Source organism: Ruditapes philippinarum, unplaced genomic scaffold, assembly GCF_026571515.1.
Source record: "Ruditapes philippinarum isolate M1 unplaced genomic scaffold, ASM2657151v2 ctg336_1_1_1_1, whole genome shotgun sequence".
NCBI classification, from domain to species: Eukaryota; Metazoa; Mollusca; class Bivalvia; order Venerida; family Veneridae; genus Ruditapes; species Ruditapes philippinarum.
In genome coordinates, this window is record NW_026859998.1 from 253263 (window position 1) to 275086 (window position 21824).

A 21824-nucleotide genomic window follows, 5' to 3' on the forward strand; every position below is an offset into this window, starting at 1 on the left:
ATCAGAAATCTTGAAATTCAGTCTATTTGTTGCCATAGCAACCAGAATTTTCAACATAGGAAGGTAAGAAAAGGATGTGCATAATTTCCATACTGCCATCTACCCATATGTCAAGTTTCATAAAAATATTTTCAGTACTTTTTGTGTAATCACTGGATCCAGGTTATGTGTAAAATTTGCCATATTTTCAGTCTATTTGTTGCCATAGCAACCAGAATTTTCAACATAGGAAGAAAAGAAAAAGACGTGCATAACCTCCATACTGCCATCTATCCATATATCAAGTTTCATAAAAATATTTTCAGTACTTTTTGCGTTATCGCGGGATCCATGTTATGTGTAAAATTTGCCATATTTTCAGTCTATTTGTTGCCATAGCAACCAGAATTTTCAACATAGGAAGGAAAGAAAAAGACGTGCATAATCTCCATACTGCCATCTATCCATATATCAAGTTTCATTAAAATATTTTCAGTACTTTTTGCGTTATCGCGGGATCCAGTTTTGTGGACGGACGGACTGACTGACGGACGGACGGACAGACAGACGGACAGAGGGTAAACCTAAAGTCCCCTCCGGTAAACCGGTAGGGGACTAACAAGCAATGTAACTGGCAAGAATGACCAGCATGCAGGGACAAATGAATAAGGTCTGCAGAAACAAGAGGGCCATGATGGCCCTGAGGTCACTCACCTGTATATAGGCCCCCCACCCCGGGCCAATTTTTACCCAAGGGCTTTTATTTGTTTATTTGAACAGACTTGGTAGACACCCATAAGAAGATGTTTCATGCTAAACATCTAAGTTCTAGCTCATTGGCTTTTTAAAAGAAGATTTTTAAAGTTTTTACTATACACATATAGTTAAAAACAATGACACCCCTGGGGCAGGGCAAGTTTTGACCCCCGGGCGTTTATTTTAACAAACTTTGTAGATATTTACTTAAAGATGTTTCATGCTTAATATCTAAACTCTAGCTATTTGGGTTTTTCCAAAGAAGATTTTTAAGTTTTTGCTATACACATATAAGGAAAATCAATGACCGCCCCCCCCTGGGCGGGGCCAGTTTTGACCCCAGGGCTTTTATTTGAACTTACTTGGTAGACACCCATTAGAACATGTTTCATGCAAAATATCTAAGCTCTAGCCCCTATGATTCTTTAAAAGAAGATTTTTTAAGTTTTTACTATACGCATATAGGGAAAATCAATGACCGCCCCCCCCCCCCCCCCCGGGGCCAATTTTGACCCCAGGGCTTTAATTTGAACAAACTTGGTAGACACTCACTAGAAGATGTTTCATGCTTAATATCTTAGCTCTAGCTCTTTGGGTTCTTTAAAAGAAGATTTTTAAGTTTTTACTATATGCATATAGGGAAAATCAATGACCCCCTGGGGCGGGGCCAATTTTGACCCCAGGGCTTTTATTTGAACAAACTTGGTAGACATTCACTAGAAGATGTTTCATGCCAAATATCTAAGCTCTAGCTCTTTGGGTTCTTTAAAAGAAGATTTTTTAAGTTTTTACTATATGCATATAGGGAAAATCAATGACCCCCAGGGGTGGGGGCAATTTTGACCCCAGGGCTTTTATTTGAACAAACTTGGTAGACACCCATTAGAACATGTTTCATGCTAAATATCTTAGCTCTAGCTCTTTGGGTTGTTTAAAAGAAGATTTTTTAAGTTTTTACTATATGCATATAGGGAAAATCAATGACCCCCCGGGGCGGGGCCAATTTTGACCCCAGGGCTTTTATTTGAACAAACTTGGTAGACACTCACTAGAAAATGTTTCATGCCAAATATCTAAGCTCTAGCTCTTATGGTTTTTTAAAAGAAGATATTTAAAGTTTTTTCTTTTGGTTGCCATGGCAACCAGAGTTCTGCATGGAATTAAATTCTTTGAACAATTTTTAAAGGTGACCACCAAAGGAACATTCCTGTGAAGTTTGGATGAAATTGGCTCAGTGGTTTATGAGGAGATGTCATTTAAAGCAAAAGTTTACGGACTGAAGGACGGACGGACGCCGGACGGACGCCGGACGAAAAGCGATCACAAAAGCTCACCCTGTCACTTTGTGACAGGTGAGCTAATAAAAAGTCACCCTAGCTATTTCTTTTCATGACCTGAAATACAGCTATCCTAGATTATAAGAATGTTACACTGGCTGCCGGTACAGACCAGAATATCTATGGGTAGCAGCGAGGCTCTGCCCATAAATTCCGGTCTGTACCAACAGCCAACGTTTGATTCTTTTTCTTGCATATTACATGTCAACTATTTTCGGAACAGAAATTAAGAAAACTGATATTCTCAATACACACTTTTTTCTTATAGAAGGGTATGAACTTATAAACTTCATTCATAATGGTAAAATGATGTCATCTGAAGAACATCATTCATTTACAAAAGGTACGCGGCAATGACGTCATTTAAATCAGGCGACTTGTCTTGTCTTACATGGGGGGTGTAAGACAGGTTTTTTTTAGCACCTGTGTAAACGGTAGATAATCCTGTCTGACATATAAGAAAATCCTGTCTGATATGCAAGAATATAAGATTCTAGCACCATTGACTGTAAATATAAGAATAATCCTGTCTGATATGCAAGAAAGATTTTAAAAAACAAGGAACAAAAGGAAAAAATCAATATATAGATACTTACTTTAGAATGGAACTTGAGAGATGTTGGATGTAATCCTTTCTCTAATTGTAAATTATCTTCCTCCAGTAACAACTTCTCCTCTTCCAATGCTACCAATCTCTGTATAAAGTAAATGACATATAAATGATCTCACAGATTTTACATCTATTGACTATTCTCAATAATGTATGTAAAACTACAAGACTAAATATGAACACTAGACATTTCAAACAGATTAAGGACAAGAAGAAAGTTAGGTGACTTGCAGGTTGTAACTACATACAAACTTAACTAACTTGATATTTAAACTCAAAAATCCCGCACAGATTGTATAAAATCAGAAATAAAACTATGCATTTTTGGTAAATTGTTACTTTTTAACATTGGAATTTGCCTATGCTATAAATTGTGAAATATGTAAAACAGTGACAAGTAACTGTACTTTTTGTACACTGCCTATGCTATAAACTGTAGAGCTGAAACAATGATAATTGAGTATTTATAAAGATTGTGCTTAACATAGCTTAGAGTTTGGTTTACTAGTATTAATAATAAACAGTGAAAAAAATGTTATACTGCCAGAAATCTGGAAAACAATCAAAGTATTGTGTTAAGTTATAAAATCTCCATGTTTTTTGTTAAAGCTTAAAAAGTCCCCATTTTACTAACTACTTAACATCTTTAAAAAAAGATAATCATTACCTAGATTAACAGCCAAACAGATATGTTATTTTCAGCATCTCTGTACATATTGATCGGAAGAAAGGTTTTCAATAGATTAGCTAGTAATAATTTACCTTCTGAATAATTTCTTTTTCAGATTTCAGAGTTTCTGCCCTATTCATGACTTCATCTCGCTCTGCTTCGATGACCTTCACCTTTTCTTGAGCAATCTTGACCTTGCTGTCGAGTTCAGCTTTAACTCTATCCAACTCCTCTCTTTCTTTACTACTGTTATCTGCTTCAGATAACTTATCCTTCAAAGACACAATTTCAATTTCACATGTTTTTATCAAGTCTAGCTTTTCTTTCAGTTCAGATTCCAAATTCTCCAGTTTGACCTTCAGTATGTTGTTCTCTAATGTGAGTGATTCCATGTTAACATTAATGCTTGCTTCAAGTTCAGTAATTCTTGCACACAGTTGTTTATTTTCTTCCTCTTTGAACTTGACATCATCTTCAAGTTCCTTCAAAGTCTCCACATACAAACCTAACTTCTGTAAAATGATAAATGTCAAGTTTACATCATTTCATTCATGACATCTTAACTGAATGGATGTTCTGTTAGCAATTATATCTTATTACATGAGAAATATCTCCATTTAAGTGTCAGAGAGTCCTCTCTTATAAAACTAAAAACATGCAGAGATTTGCTGAGAATTGGAAATTACAGGGCCATGAGTTCACTTGGTCTAAAACTGTCAGATTGGCCATTTTGTAAAAAGTATTGGCCATAGCCAAATTATGTAAACTTTATATTTAACTTTAAAAGATTGTATTCTGGTTATAAAGTATATTTAACTGTGTGGTAAATAGTGTAACCATTATTAGTTATTTGTATTTTAATTATATACTACAAAAATAGAGCAACAACAGTGGCCAGCTTTTGTTTAAATTTTAGGAATACATAATACTCCTGCGCTTCTTTTCATTTTTTTAGCACAATTGGTGCAAAATTGCATCCTCCGCAGATGTCTGAATGTTTATTTGGTTTGACATCCTTCCCTTTCAAACCCTTAACATGTATTTTAACTGATTTTCATTTTCATTTAGGTGGCCTAGTGAAGAAATCTTGATTTTATTCCAAAATAAGTGACATAAGTACTTATGTACTTAAGTACTACATTAAACAACATTAAAAACCATTTAATTTGTGTATAAACTAAGACAGTTTTTATTTTTGATTATCAAAATCATTTATTTTTATTATCAGTTTACAACCTCTCAATACCATAAGTACAGTCGAGACTGTCATATGTGACTTTCCAAGGGATTTTCAGAAAAAGGTCACATGTTTTCCACTCTGAAACTTGGACAGTTCCATAGTTAAAGCAGTACAAGTATATTAAAACTAGAACTCCGCGAGTCGGATGTGTCGCCTTGTGAACAATGTAGTTTAGGGGAAATGGCCAGGACAAAAATGAAATATGAAAAATAACAAAGGGCAATAACTAAAAAAATAATAAGTGCAGAGCAGCAGTTTCTGTACACTGCACTTCTTATCAATAAGATCTATCATTCTATGATGTTTCAAGTCCATAGCTTTCATACTTGAGGAGAAATGACCAGGACAAAAATAAAGTAAGAAAATCAACAAAGGGCAATAACTCAAAAATTAGGAAGTGCAGAGTACTGGTTCTTGTGCACTGCATTTCTTCTTAATGAGATCTATCATCCTATGAAGTTTCAAGTCCATAGCTTTTTTAGTTGAAGAGAAATGGCCCGGACAAAATTAAAGTATGAAAATTAACAAAGGGCAATAACTCAAAAAATAAGAACTGCAGAGTACCGGTCCTTGTGCACTGCACTTCGGGTTATTGAAAGAAGCATGCATACCAAGTTTGAAGTCAATCAGACTTATAGTGACTGAGTTATGCTCCGGACAAGCTTTAGGGGACGCCGACAACGACGCCGACACAGACGCCGCCGCCGCCGACAAAAGTAACCCCTATATGTCACCTTTTCAAGGCGACACAAAAATTAGCAAGTTTAAAAAGATAAGTAAGTAAAGAAAACACAAAATCTCTCAGATAAGTACTTGCCTCTTCTGTTTCTAACAGTTTTTCTTTGGAATCATCCAACTGTTGTTCAAACTTCTTCACTATTTCAGCTCTCTCTTGTTCAAACTTCTCATTTTTCTCAGTTTCTGTTTTTAACTCTTTCTCTAGCTCTTCAACTTTACTTAATATAGTTTCACACTTGTTTCTTTGGTCATTTCGGTCAGAATCAATTTCACTGATATTGTTTTTAAGTTGTATAATTTCAGTGTCAAGTTCTGTGATCTTATCCTGATAACGGCTCTGAACCTCTTTCAACTCCATGTCATTGCTTTGAGCCAACTCTAAATGCTCTAACAACCCTTCTATCTTCTTTTCCAAACCTGTACAACTATTTTCCAGCTCAACATTCTTCACTTTCATAGATTCCAGATCTGTTTCTAGTGTAACAATTTTCTCTTCATATTCCATACATACTTTACTTAAGGTCTCTTCCTTTTCCTTGTACAATTCCACATCAGATTCCAGGTTTAATATCTTGTCAGAGAACTGAGCTTCACTCTGTTCAAATTCCTCAACTTTTTCATTTGCTTGCTTCAAAGCCTCTTCAGTATCTGTTACCTTTGCTTCAAGTTCATTCACATATTCTGTCATCTCCTTTACTTTCTCTTGCACTTCAGTATAAACATTGTCTCTCTGTTCCTCCAAATCATTAGTTAATTTATTAATTACCTCATCCTTGCTAGCCAGCATGCCTTTACCAATACTTATATGCTGTTCAAGCTTCTCTATGGTTGTTTTCAAACCTGCATTTTCATTTTCTGTTTGCTCAATGTTATCTTGTAAATCTTTGATTTTTTCTTGCAGCTCCTGAATAGAACCTTCATGCTCGTCTGATAACTGTAATATGTTATAACTTCATTAAACTTTAGAGAGATAGGTGTTCATTAACATAAACTAAAGAATTTTAGGGTAATATGCTATTAAGAATTTCTTATATTTCTAACATATACCGGTATATGAAATCGCAAGAAAAACAAATTATTATAAACTACATATTTAAACAGTGTTTGAGTAAGGTTTTGTATACTACAATACCTAACACCATAAGGGTTTTCTCAAACAGGCACATAAAAAGTGGGAACATACAGCTATTTCAGTAAAAGGTAGGGTGAAAAAAGAAACCAGCAGAAAACCCTGTCTGTGACAGCTAGCTGTATAAGTCAGGCCAGATTGCAGTTAGCTCCTAAGTGTAAGTATCTTGACATTTAAAAACCTTAAAAATACCAACCAACTTATCAAAATTGGAAGGGTCACTTACCTGACTAAATCTCTCTCTAGCATTGATAAGGTCAAGTTTCTCCTGTTTAAGTCTAGTGTTAGCAGCTTGAAGCACCTCTATATCTCGAGGAAGTTGTTGTAGTTGTGTTGTCATGGTACTCAGGTCTTCTTGCATCTCCTCGATAGTCCTCTCATATACCTCATGCTCCTAAAATATAAAAAAAAAAATATTGCTCATGAACATTTGAGAAAAATTCAAACACAATGGATGTACCAGTCTGGTGAGTAACTTATTTCCATAAGTTTTTGAAGACATCAATACTAGAATTGCATCATTGGTCCTTTTTTTTGTATTTTTGTCAGGCATCAAATCCTACTGACACTGTAAAGATCTTAAATACATGTTCGCTATCAGTTTCTCTACTTGTTATAGGGTTTGTAAGCGAATAGCATGGATCCTGAACAGACTGTGCGGATGCGCAGGCTGGTCTGGATCCTTTCTGGTCGCAAACCCATTATATTGGTTTTGTCGTGACGCGGCTCATATTAATAGCTTTGCCTTTGTAAGTAATGGGGAATACTGGGATACCTTTCTGTGCATTATAGCACAAACAGATGAGCTCCTGAATAAAATCAAGTTCAACTTCCCCTCACAAGCAGACCGCATAGCTTTTCAAATGAAAAAAATAAATAAAAACAATTCTGGCAGATCTGATACATCAGGAAACACCATTGAATGAAATCACAGCTTCTGTAGAACAATACACTTTGGGAGACAAAAAATTTGGTTATTGCTGAGAGGTGTGAGTTTCTAGAGCCTAAAATAAATGTGAAGAATTTTACAATGTTGTAACCAGGGTATTGCTCTACAAAGGAGTGCTCTGCAAAGATTGCTCAGTACAATCTTTGGTATTGCATCAAGATTATATGTGATTACCAGACTGTTATCATATATTAGCCATTAGTTTTACCTTCTTAGAAGTCTGAATTGTCTGTTCTAGATAGGAACACTTCTCTCTCTCTTCCTGCAAGCATGTCTGGCAGTTCTCCAAGTCCAGTCTTAACTGTTTCACTTCATCTGTGTCTGGTACATCATCTTCACCTAGGTGTATACATACATTTTCTTGTAAAAGAATTGACCAAGTTTCTAAAAGCCTCATCATATAATTAACACACTGGTATCTCTTAATAATGTTTAAACTATTTTTAGCACTAATGTTTGAAAACACTACAAGTAACAATATGGTGACACAATGGTACATTGCGATGCAGCTTCCGGCAATACATACTGCTGTACAGAACCCTCATACCATGATATTTCTTTTAATATTTCTCATTGTTGATCAAAATGTTCATTTATGTAATTATTAACATTACTACTTCAATATCTGAATATGTATGTATAAGCTTTCCATAGTTTGAGTTTTTTATTATTTTTAAAATAAAAAGTAGCTTTAGTTTTATATTGTTTATTTTTTTATATTATCAGTGTATTGCAATATGGTATGCCAGAATAGCAATACAGGTTCACCTATACCATTGCACCCCTAACCAGCAACTTATGAATTTTACTTGCTCACTGAAAGATTAAGTTCTAAATCATGAATTGAATACAACATCCAGTGTTGCATCTAGAATTTCAAAATTATGGGGGATTGTCCCCCACTCAATTGAAAAATGTGGGGGATTTGAAAAAAATGTGGGGGACATACATTTACCTTACAATATGACATACCGAAAAGAATTCATTTATTTTACGTTCAGGCATTTTTGACAGTTATTGTCCGCTCAAAAACGGAAGTAGAAAAAATAAAATATTGACGAATACTACAAAACACATGCGAGATGACTCAGTCGGCTGCTACACGCGATTTAGTACGTATTTTAGTCATAACCACGAGTGAAAACAAACATGGCTGAAGCGTTTAAGATACGATGAAGATAAACTGAATTAAGTTGAAGAGATCATCAGATGCGCGACTTGGCGCGCACTGACTTCATTAAAATGCGCGATCTGCATAAAAAGTGCGCAAATCGCGCAATCGCGCGGCCTAGATGCAACACTGAACATCAAATGACATCATGTGTAACATAAGTGTCATCAAGAATAGTTGAATAGTAGTACACCTCTTCACATTTCTTTACTATCTTATTGAATTCTAATTGATTTTTTGCTCTTTGTTACTTAAATTCTAGGATGAAAGTGCTGCTTTTTACACATGGCTAATTTCATGATATCATATGTTGGCATTAATACAAAAACCTGACATACCTGGTATATTGCTTGTGTTCATACTAACATCTATTGTTTTCTTGCATTCCACAGGTTGTAAGTGTTCTTGTAAATCTTTAATTTCTTCAGCATGCTTAGCTTTCAGTGTTTCTATTTCTGCTCTCAGCATTTCACTCTGAAGGTCCATGTCTATATTTACAGACTCTTGGGCACCACTTTGTAAATTTGTTGCGCTCATTTTTTCCAGTTGCTCTTTAAGTTCTGATACTTCTTTTTCATATTTAATCTTAATGTCTTCAGTAAGAGAGAGATTCTCACTACATTCTTGCATTGATTTAATCTTCTCTAGTTCTGTTTGTAAGGAGTCAACTTCAGTCTTGTGTGACTCTTTCAGATCATCCAATTCAGACTGAAGCATTTCTGATTTCAAATCATAACTTTCTGATTCAGGTTTTGTTGATTCAAGTTTCTCATATCTTTGTTTCAAGTCTACTAATTCTTCCTTTAAGCTGTCAATTTCTTTCTCATACAGAGATTTTATTTCTTCAATATCATTATTCCCCTCCAATTTACTGTTTAAATGCTGCTCAGCAAATTTAGCAAACTCTTCTTTCATAAATTCAACTTCTTTTCTGTGTTTCTCTTCTAGTTCTTCAATATTCATTTTTAGTTTTTCATTATCTGTTACAATAGAAAGGTTACTATGCTCTGCTGTGTTTTCTCGGCTGTTTTTTTCTTTCTCCATTTCATACAAATTTGTAAATTTCTCAAGCTCAGTTTTCAACCTTTCAATTTCTTCTGTATACTTTGTCATATCTTTTTCTTCAGTCTCAGACTGTTGGTTTTCAGTATTTTCTTTCCTTCCTTCCTCCAGTAAATCCATGTAAATCTTTATATCCTCATTCAACTCTTTAATCTTTTCCTCATACATACTTTTCATACTTTCATGTTTCTCTAGTTCCGATCTTCTTTCATCAACAGACTCAAGAATTCTTTCCAATTTAGCTTTCTCTTGCTGTAGCATGTCATCATATGAATCAAGTTTCACTTTCAATTCAACAATTTCCAAGTTCTTTGCTTCAATAACTTCGTCTTCACTCTTTTCTCTATGTTGTAGTTGCTCTTCATAAGATGCAAGTTTAGATTCAAGTTCTCTGATTCTCTCAAGGTGTGTTGTCTCAGATTCCTCAAATTCAGCCTTTAACATTTCTGATTTCAAATCCAACACATCATCATCTGCTGCCCTATTGTTCTTTGCTTTCTCAGCATCAAGATCATTAGAAAGCTGCTGTATTTTATTTCTTAGCTCATTAATTTCTTTCCGTGATTGTTCATTAACATCTACATTCATTTCATGAATAACTACATTGTCATGAGATATGTTGTTTGAGCCTTCTTTAGCAATGTCTATGGATTTGTTCTTTACCAACAAGTTCTTATACTTTTCTATCTCATCATTTAATTCGTTGATTTCACATTCATGTGTTTCCTTAAGTTTGTTAATTTCAGCTTGAAGCATTTCTTTCTGTAAATCCATTCCGCAATTTGTATTATGTTCAAAGCCTGATTCACTACTATCTTTACTACAAACACTTTCATCAAAAGTAAAGCTAAATCCTTCACTTTTTCTTGATTTTGCCTTTTCACTTTCAAGTAAATCTTTGTATTTTTCTACCTCAGATTCCAATCCTTGTATTTGTTCTTTAAACTGCTCAACCTGTTCTACCCCTACATCTCTAACTGATGTTTCACTGTCATCTGATTTTGCATTGCATGTTTCATGATATTTATCAAGATTAGATTTCAAAGCCATGATTTGTTCTTCATACTGTGACTTAACTAGTTCTACATTACTTACTTGTGATTCATTAAAACTTCTTTCTTCCAAAACGGCAAGATAAGCGTCTCTTTCTTCTGTCAAGTCTTTAATCATATCTTCATATCTTTCTTTTTGAGTTTCAATTTCAGAATTAATGTCAAAGTTAACATGCCTTTCTACCTTGTCTGTCTGGCATTCTTTAGATTCACTAAGCTTCTCTTTGGTTTGTTCTTTCAACTCTGTTTCCAAATGTTCATGTATTTTATTAAGATCATTAATCTTCTGTTCATATTTGCTTTCTAGCTCTAATTTACCACTACTAGCAAGTTCTAACTGGGCTGACAACTCTTCAATTTTACGTTCATACTCTGCCTTTAATTTCTCAAAGTCCTTTGCAGTTACTGATTTTTCTTCATCTGACTTTTCCTGTTCTATTTGTTGAGCTTCATTTAGCTTTTTAACTTCACTTTGTAACTTTTCAATTTCTGTTTCATATGTTTGTTTTTGTAATTCAAACTGAGATTCTAATTCAGCAAGTTTAACTACATCAGCATTTACTGTTGTTCCTTCATTATCATCTTTTTTATCAGAGGTCTTTTTTAATTTTTCCTCTTCTAACATTTGTTGGTAAATTTCAATCTCTTCCTTAGCCTCCGCAATATCTTTTTGAAATCGAGCTTTCTGATCTTCAAATTCTAATTCAAATTGTTTCTGCAGTTCAGCTGTATCAGCTTTCTCTTTTTCAAGGGAGAGAACTAACATATCGACTTCATTTCTCAAATCAGTTACTTCTTGTTCATGTTTTTCCTTAAGTTCTTCTACTGCATTATTTTTCTGTGTATGAATCTCTTCTAATTCCTCCGACTGACTAGAAAGCCTGGCTTTAATAACATTGTAATCCACACCTTTCTCCTCTAACAATGTCATGTAAACTTCTAACTTATGCTTCATTTGCTGGATGGCAAATTCATACTGAGATTTCTGTATTTCTATATCGTTACTAAGATTAGAAACTTTCGCCTCTGACACAGTCAACTGCTGAGATTTCTCTGTTATTCCAGAACCATCTTGAGCAGCATTCAATTGGGCATTTGTCGATTCCATAGTATGTCGTAAATTTTTTCTTTCATTTTGAGATTTCATTAGTTCTTCCTCTAACCAGATCACACTTTCTTTCATTGCTTTGTTCTCTTCTGTCAATTTTTTCATTTCCTAAAATCAAACATTTACACGCTGCTTTTCAATAAATCATAAACAAAAGATGTAACAATAACTACAGAAAAATGTTTACATTTTTTTCATAGGAATGTAATTAATTCAAAGGTTGCATGAATAAATTAGTTTTTCATTCATAACCTAATGATTATTCAAGAATAGGTAGAAGCAACAGGTTTTTCCTTGTCCTTTATACAAGACTTTTCCCCCTGTATGAGTTATTAATTATTAACAATAAACAAATTTTACATTTCTCTTAACTAGCCCTTAAAATTAATTGCATGAAAAGTAGCAGAATAAATATGGTATTTTCAATACTGATGTTGTGGGGAGGGCTGTTGCTAATGTTGTTATAACTTGTAGCCCGATCAATTTTCACTAGATCTCTTTATGAATATTTGCTTTGTATTATTCATGTAACATGTAAATAATAGTTGCAATAAAATATAATTAAACCAAAAACAAGCAACAGATTGGTGTACAAATAAACCTTTGTGCCATCCTAACAGAACATACAAGAACATATTAGACTGTACCTCTTTTAACTGTTTCATCTCCTCCGCCTCCATTTCTCTTTCTATATTTGTGAATTCTGTTAATTCTTTCAGTTCTGCATCTTTCTTTCTCAACTCCTCAAGCACAGTCTCGTGTTCATCTTGCCTAGTTTCAAACAAATTATCATTTTATTATTTAAATTTGTTATATACATAAAGCTTATTGGTTCAACATAATAATTATCTGTCATATGTTGCGGTTCAGACCGGAATATCTATCCCCAGGGGACCCCCCATGGACGGGGGTTCCCGAGGGACAGATATTCCGATCTGAAAAGTAAACATATTTCAGATATTTTTTCTTGCATATTCTGCCATATTATTTCATATTTAAAATGGTTTACTTCAATATGATGTATGTTCATGGAAATTAAAGTAATTTCATCCATAACTATATTCTTACAATAGTGTATCAACTTACAACTTAAATAACAACGGTGAAATGACGTAATCCTTAGCACACATTTCCCTTCTAAAAGGATGTCATTTAAAACGGTTCATTCATAAAGTGCGCTAAAATGACATTGATGTTTGGCACGCAACTCATCTGGCACCAGCCATGCCAGATGAAAATTCTGGCATGGGTAAAACTCACGGGAACGCCAGTCTGCTATGCAAGAATTTATTTTTCCACTTTCACAAAGCTGTATTAAGAAATGCATTATTGATAGACATTGTTAATTACATGCCATGATCTTTTTCACCTAAAAGTTATCAACATATTAATCTAAATGCAGATCAACAGCTTTAAATGAGTTCTGAAAAAGTATATCTGTTCCTAGACTATTTTGTATTTTATTAATTTTCAAATTTCAAGTAATATGCTTTTTGCTATTGTAATAAAAATGGGAAGCAAAATAGTCAAACAACCACACACAGATGTTTGTTTTGATTTTTTCTTTTTTGACATCTAAGAAAACCGGAATATATTCTAACATTTTTTTTTGTTATTTCACATTTAAACATTACTTACAACTTAAATAGTTCTTTCAGGTGAGAATTTGTCTGTATCGTCTCATTTGGATCAGGGGAGTCTTTCTTAGATGAACTAGAGCCTGGAACCATTATATTCTCTAGCAGTTGGAACGAGTCTTCCTCCTCAAATACCGTATTGTCTTGAACTCTTGTAGTAAATGGAAGAGTTTTATCTTTCAGATCTTGAATCTTTGGTGGTGAAATCTCAGAAATAGCTTTAAAATAAAACAGGAAATAGTCAGGATCTATAACATCAGTTACACTGTTCTTTAAACACCCCTAGGAAGGCTGACCATAGCCAATGGAATGTCTTCCTTACGATGGTGGTTGTCAGCTTTCTGTACCCAGTTTTTCAATTTTACCATACTATGATAAATTAAATACTTCACATAGCCCAGAGACTGAGGGTGTTTTTTTTTAGTTACTCACTGGCTAATTTAATTTTTATGGATGCCATTGCTATCCAAATTTGATAAAAATAATATATCAGGGACCACTTCTAGCTGAAGTAAATGAAAAATTAGACAGTTTTATTATTCCCAAAGTCTGACAAAGACTAAACATGGGTAAGACCGAGAACAACATATCAGCCACGTCACAACAAAACCAACATAAATGTGTTTGCAACCAACATGGATCCAGACCAGCCTGCGGATCCATGCAGTCTGATCAGGATCCATGCTGTTTGCTTATCAACCCTATTACAAGTAGAGAAACTGATAGTGAACAGCATGGATCCATGCTGGTCGCAAACGCACTATGTTGGTTTTGTTGTGACACCGCTCATATCAGTCTTGTTAACATAATGATTTCTAAATCTTTATTTGGATGTAGTGACATAACTGGTTGAACAACAGACTTGATAAAACTTTTAACTGGTATTGCATTTAATGTCTTGGAGATAAAATGTGAAAACTGATTTTTTTTTTACATGAAATGTTATTGCTTGCAGAGCAACAGATAAGGTGCGTCTTTACGCAATTAATTTTATAAAATACGCAATTGATCTAGGAATGCATATCAAAACCCATTAAAAAAAATAAAATACGTAACTGTCTTAAAAACCCGTGCGTATTGTCATTTTCATCACCGCAAAATTAATCTGTTGTACGCTCGTAGTTTTGGACAAATTATATCGATATGCATGCTATCCGAATATTCCCGAATCAATGCTAACTTATCAACGGTCTCCGGTCTTCGACGGTCCCTGGTCTCAAAAGACCGACTTAGGCATATCAATAAAGCATGAGACCGTCGATTTGTCTACTCAGGTCGACGGTCTTTACAGACCGGCAGAGACCGTTCATTTTGCGAAGACTGTCAATGACGCTTTAAAGCAATATGGCGTCGTACAAAAGGGAAAATGATTTGAAACAAAACTGTCGTAATTAATAAAAAATCAGTCAGAAAACAAACTTGTTAAAAATATTATGAAATATAACATGAGCATTTTATATAAACAAGAGGGCCATGATGGCCCTGGATCGCTCACCTGACACAACCACATCCAAGCAATGTCTTGAACAAGCATCATGACCAAGTTTGATGCGACTGAGTCAAACATGTGACCTCTAGTGTGTTATAAAGATTTTTCCATATTTGGGCAATGTGACCTAATTTTTAACCGGACACGACCCATATTCAAACTTGACCTAGAAATCATTAAAACAACCTTCCTGACCATTTTCCAGGAAATTTGGATCAAAACTGCAGCCACTAGAGTGTTAAAAAGATTTTTCTATTTTTAGCTCCTGTGACCTAGTTTATGACCGGACATGACCAATCTTAGCACTTGACCCAGAAAACATCAAAACAACATTCTTGACAAATTTCCAGAATATTTGAATCAAAACTGCAGCCACTAAAGTGTAAACAAGCTTTTTCTATTTTTAGCTCCTGTGACCTAGTTTTTGACCTGAGATGACCCATCTTCGAACTTGACCTAGAAATCATCAAAACAACCTTCCTGACAAATTTCAAGAATATTTGAATCAATACTGCAGCCACTAGAGTGTTAACAAGCTTTTTCTATTCTAAGCTCCTGTGACCTAGTTTTTGACCGGAGATAACCCATCTTCGAACTTGACCTAGAAATCATCAAAACAACCTTCCTGACAAATTTCAAGAATATTTGGATGAAAACTGCAGCCCCTTATGCGTTAACAAGCTTTTCTATTTTTAGCTCCTGTGACCTAGTTTTTGACCAGAGATGACCCATCTTCCAACTTGACTTAGATATCATCAAAACAACCTTCTTGACAAATTTCCAGAATATTTAGATGAAAACTGCAGCCACTAGAGTGTAAACAAGCTTTTTCTATTTTTAGCTCCTGTGACCTAGTTTTTGACCTGAGATGACCCATCTTCGAACTTGACCTAGAAATCATCAAAACAACCTTTCTGACAAATTTCCAGAATGTTTGGATGAAAACTGCAACCATTAGAGTGTTAACAAGCTTTTTCTATTTTTTAGCTCCTGTGACCTCGTTTTTGACCAGACATGACCCATCTTCGAACTTGACCTAGAAATGATTAAAACAACCTTCCTGACAAATTTCCAGAATATTTTAATCAAAACTGCAGCCACTAGAGTGTTAACAAGCTTTTCCTATTTTAGCTCCTGTGACCTAGTTTTTTGACCGGAGATAACCCATCTTCAAACTTGACCTAAAAATCATCAAAACAACCTTCCTGACAAATTTCCAAAATATTTGGATGAAAACTGCAGCCCCTAGAGTGTTAACAAGCTTTTTCTATTTTTAGCACCTGTGACCTTGTTTTTTGACCGGACATGACCCATTTCTTCAAACTTGATTTAGATATCACCAAAACAACATTCTTGACAAATTTCCAGAATATTTAAATGAAAACTGCAGCCACTAGAGTGTTGACAAGCTTTTTTTTTCTATTTTAAGATCCTGTGACCTAGTTTTTGACCGGACATGATCCATCTTCAAACTTGACCTAGATATCATCTAAACAACCTTCCTGACAAATTTCCAGAATATTTGGATGAAAACTGCAGCCTATAGAGTGTTAACAAGCTTTTTCTATTTTTAGCTCCTGTGACCTAGTTTTTGACCGGAGATGACCCATCTTCGAACTTGACCTAGAAATCATCAAAACAACTTTCCTGACAAATTTCCAGAATATTTGGATGAAAACTGCAGCCACTAGAGTGTTAACAAGCTTTTTCTATTTTTAGCTCCTGTGACCTAGTTTTTGACCGGAGATAACCCATCTTCGAACTTGACCTAGAAATCATCAAAACAACCTTCCTGACAAATTTCAAGAATATTTGGATGAAAACTGCAGCCCCTAATGCGTTAACAAGCTTTTCTATTTTTAGCTCTTGTGACCTAGTTTTTGACCAGAGATGACCCATCTTCCAACTTGACTTAGATATCATCAAAACAACCTTCTTGACAAATTTCCAGAATATTTAGATGAAAACTGCAGCCACTAGAGTGTAAACAAGCTTTTTCTATTTTTAGCTCCTGTGACCTAGTTTTTGACCTGAGATGACCCATCTTCGAACTTGACCTAGAAATCATCAAAACAACCTTTCTGACAAATTTCCAGAATGTTTGGATGAAAACTGCAACCATTAGAGTGTTAACAATCTTTTTCTATTTTTAGCTCCTGTGACCTCGTTTTTGACCAGACATGACCCATCTTCGAACTTGACCTAGAAATGATTAAAACAACCTTCCTGACAAATTTCCAGAATATTTTAATCAAAACTGCAGCCACTAGAGTGTTAACAAGCTTTTCCTATTTTTAGCTCCTGTGACCTAGTTTTTGACCGGAGATAACCCATCTTCAAACTTGACCTAAAAATCATCAAAACAACCTTCCTGACAAATTTCCAAAATATTTGGATGAAAACTGCAGCCCCTAGAGTGTTAACAAGCTTTTTCTATTTTTAGCACCTGTGACCTTGTTTTTGACCGGACATGACCCATCTTCAAACTTGATTTAGATATCACCAAAACAACATTCTTGACAAATTTCCAGAATATTTAAATGAAAACTGCAGCCACTAGAGTGTTGACAAGCTTTTTCTATTTTAAGATCCTGTGACCTAGTTTTTGACCGGACATGATCCATCTTCAAACTTGACCTAGATATCATCTAAACAACCTTCCTGACAAATTTCCAGAATATTTGGATGAAAACTGCAGCCTATAGAGTGTTAACAAGCTTTTTCTATTTTTAGCTCCTGTGACCTAGTTTTTGACCGGAGATGACCCATCTTCGAACTTGACCTAGAAATCATCAAAACAACTTTCCTGACAAATTTCCAGAATATTTGGATGAAAACTGCAGCCACTAGAGTGTTAACAAGCTTTTTCTATTTTTAGCTCCTGTGACCTAGTTTTTGACCGGAGATGACCCATCTTCGAACTTGACCTAGATATCATTAAAACAACCTTCCTGACAAATTTCCAGAATATTTGGATGAAAACTGCAGCCTCTAGAGTGTTAACAAGCTTTTTCTATTTTTAGCTCCTGTGACCTAGTTTTTGACCCGAGATAACCCATCTTCAAACTCGATCTGTATTTCATTGAGACAAACATTCGATGATCCAATCAAAACTGTGACTGCTAGACTGTTAACAACCCAATTATTAGAGTGTTAACAAGCTTTTTCTATTTTTAGCTCCTGTGACCTAGTTTTTGACTGGAGATGACCCATCTTCGAACTTGAGCTAGATATCAATAAAACAACCTTCCTGACAAATTTCCAGAATATCTGGATGAAAACTGCAGCCTCTAGAGTGTTAACAAGCTTTTTCTATTTTTAGCTCCTGTGACCTAGTTTTTGACCGGAGATGACCCATCTTCGAACTTGACCTAGAAATCATCAAAACAACCTTCCTGACAAATTTCAAGAATATTTGGATGAAAACTGCAGCCACTAGAGTGTTAACAAGCTTTTTCTATTTTTAGCTCCTGTGACCTAGTTTTTGACCGGAGATGACCCATCTTCAAACTTGACCTAGATATCATTAAAACAACCTTCCTGACAAATTTCCAGAATATTTGGATGAAAACTGCAGCCTCTAGAGTGTTAACAAGCTTTTTCTAGTTTTAGCTCCTGTGACCTAGTTTTTGACCCGATATAACCCATCTTCGAACTCGATCTGTATTTCATTGAGACAAACATTCTGACAAAGTTTGATGATGATCCAATCAAAACTGTGACTGCTAGACTGTTAACAACCCAATTATTAGAGTGTTAACAAGCTTTTTCTATTTTTAGCTCCTGTGACCTAGTTTTTGACCGGAGATGACCCATCTTCGAACTTGACCTAGATATCAATAAAACAACCTTCCTGACAAATTTCCAGAATATTTGGAGGAAAACTGCAGCCTCTAGAGTGTTAACAAGGTTTTTCTATTTTTAGCTCCTGTGACCTAGTTTTTGACCCGAGATAACCCATCTTCGAACTCGATCTGTATTTCATTGAGACAAACATTCTGACAAAGTTTGATGATGATCCAATCAAAATTGTGACTGCTAGACTGTTAACAACCCAATTGTTGACGACGCACGACGACGGACATAGCCCCATCACTAAACCTCACCTTGACAACTTTGTTAAAACAATTGCCAAAAGTTCTGAATTGTTAATCCTATTTTTTTTTTAAAACAGTTTAAATTTTATTGATAGAAACCATAAAATTAATATCTTCATAATTGAATACCCAAATGATTTTGAAATCATAGGGTATCGAGTTTTGGAATACCCAATTAAATGGAGCCAATACCCAATGCCAAAGGAAATGATGGAGTAATACCCAATTCACTTTTAAAGCTTATCTGTTGCTCTGGAAAGCCTTGTTATTACAAGATGTATGAACCTGTAAAAATCTAGATTTATCCTTATCTGCATTTAACATCACAACATATAATATTGCGCAAAATGAAATTAAAGTAATTTTTTTTATCATAATTATACTTACGGCGTAGAACATGAAATTCACTTTTAGCTTTTCCTGGGCACCATGTCTCCCTTCTCTTTTTCTAAAATAAATTTAAAGCAAAATTTTAACATTAATTTAACCCTTCTAAATTTGTATAAAAGACTTTATTTAAAACAATTCAATAAAAAGTAAAGAGGTATTTCATTTTCTATCAATTCTGTTAAAATGGCACAGATGTAGACATCTCAAATGTGTTTTAATAAAGAAACAAATAAGAATGTCTTGAGTAGAATGAAGATAACTGTTTCCTTTACATCATACCTTGGGTGGTTCCTGGGTGATATGACCGGAGCCAGATGTAACTATCATTGCCTGTAGTTTTGCTATCAAGTCTGCTTGTTGTCTTTCTGCCTCCTCCTTGATCTGAAGCTGTTTCTCCAATTCTGCCCTCTCTACATGAATGTCTGAATTGTTCGCCTGAAAATAACAACTTCCACTTTAAAGCTACATGCCTCCAGATGAGTCAAACTATTTCAATAAAATTAAACTTGAGAAAAATGTACTAAGATGTTAGGAAAAGTAAAAAAGTTCCAAGATTCAAATAATACTTTTACATATTATGTGCGATTAATGACTGATTTTTCAGCATTTACAACTATATTTCTACTGCGTTACTAACGCAGTAAAGGCTATTGATGCATATTTTGACCACATTTTGGTTATTTTACATGGTTTGTAAGTGCCATTGATAATGTGTAAATTGATTCCTTTTGGTTACTTCACAATATTACACGTTCAAATACATTTTAAAAATTTTCATGAAAATTAGCATGAATCTGGAGGCGTGCTGCTTTGAAATTAATGTCAATAAATATGCATATGAACTACAATTTTAACATGTTTTACAGGATAAACAAACAAAAAACAAACATACACAAGCAAGTAAGAAAGCTTCCTTACTTAAATGACTCATATTTGTAAAAAGTCACTTTTATAAGGCTAGTGACATTAAATTTAATCCTTATCTACAAATGACAATTAAATAAGACCAAAAACCTAATGCTAATGAAGTTCCAGCAGTCCAACCTAACCCTAAAACATTATTTTGCAGTAAAATAACATCAAATACAATGCACATTCAAGTAAGGCAAGCAGATCAATTTCAGTGACAAAATTCTAAAAAAAATATCCTTTTTTCTATCACTATTTTTGAGTTTATTAATAGAGTATCAATATCATTCAATTGTGACTAAAATAAAAAATAACTGTGAATAAACCCTTTGAATGGACTTTTCCAAATTCAAAGCATGGCAAATCCTCATCATGAACTGGGAAAGTAAAGGAGTTAAAGTAAGTAAATGCTTACCCCTTGTTTAATCTGTCTCTCAAGCTCCTTGATTTTTAACCTGTATTGTTTCAACATAGCAGCTTCACTCATCACCTCATTCTTTACAGCCTTATTCTTGATGTTCTTTGCTCTAGATGCAAACTGAAAACATCAACAATATTTACCTGTCTGACATTGAATAACTTTTTGTATTTTATTAATATTCTCTGCCAGGTATATAAAAAATAAAACCCTACATTTTTGTGCAATTAAAATGGGTTCATACAATACAAATATCCCTATCTTGATATAACAGTGAAATTTCTCTGATCTTGAAATTTTTACATTGAAAGAGACAAGGTCATATTTCAATATGTCTATCAAAAGCATTTAAATATGAAGGTTTTAGTTTAATTTCTATAAAATTTACAGCAAAAAGATCACTTAGATATTATGACTAATGTTTTAAAGATGACATACAAACAAACGGATGGGGCAAAAACAAAATGCTTATAACTGTTCACAAAAGGTCCCCAGTATTCAATTAGTATATCAGAAGGCTTTCACAATATTTACCAAGAGCTAGTCAGCACAACAGAATGCTGGATTATTCTCAGTTAAGAGCCTGGACAATCTAGTATGGATAATGTAGAATTTTTTAAGGTTTAAAAGGGCCATAATTTTATCAAAATCTATGTAAGAGTTATGGACCATGGACAGTGACATCCTATTATGCTCTCTAAAAAGTATGTGAAGTTTCAACCCATTCACTTCAGTACTTTTGAAGATACAAACTTACATACAAAAACTTTGAGTGATGGCAATGTCAACACTTAGTTGGGCAAGAACAATAGCTCTCCCAATTCTTCAAATAGTCAAGCTTAAATAAATGACAATAATAAAGGTGTAAAATAATATGTTAAATACCTTTAGAGTACTGTCCGATTCCTCTATATGTGCCGGGGTGATTGTACAGATAATTGCAGTTTTTGAGTTGCCACCGAGGGCATTCTGTAAAATACGTGTCAATTTCGAGTCTCTAAATGACACATGCTGCTGACTGAAATGAAAGCAATTTTAAACAATTATTTAAACTATCTAAACTAAAATTTTTTTTCACCACTT

At 34.3% G+C, this 21824-nt stretch overlaps 1 protein-coding gene across 1 annotated transcript in view; it reads right to left on the reverse strand.

The window, feature by feature from the left end:
• The window catches only part of LOC132758583 (centromere-associated protein E-like), a 45300-nt gene that overhangs the window by 8098 nt on the left and 15378 nt on the right, over nt 1–21824 (reverse strand). The window contains exons 10-21 of the mRNA XM_060750272.1: nt 21627–21759; nt 20739–20861; nt 19694–19849; nt 19412–19472; nt 13440–13656; nt 12449–12572; nt 8918–11909; nt 7617–7747; nt 6686–6853; nt 5410–6264; nt 3445–3864; nt 2669–2767 (exon numbers count right to left, since the gene is read on the reverse strand). Coding sequence (XP_060606255.1) covers nt 2669–2767; nt 3445–3864; nt 5410–6264; nt 6686–6853; nt 7617–7747; nt 8918–11909; nt 12449–12572; nt 13440–13656; nt 19412–19472; nt 19694–19849; nt 20739–20861; nt 21627–21759 — 5479 coding nt within the window. The remainder of the gene's footprint in view (nt 1–2668; nt 2768–3444; nt 3865–5409; nt 6265–6685; nt 6854–7616; nt 7748–8917; nt 11910–12448; nt 12573–13439; nt 13657–19411; nt 19473–19693; nt 19850–20738; nt 20862–21626; nt 21760–21824) is intronic.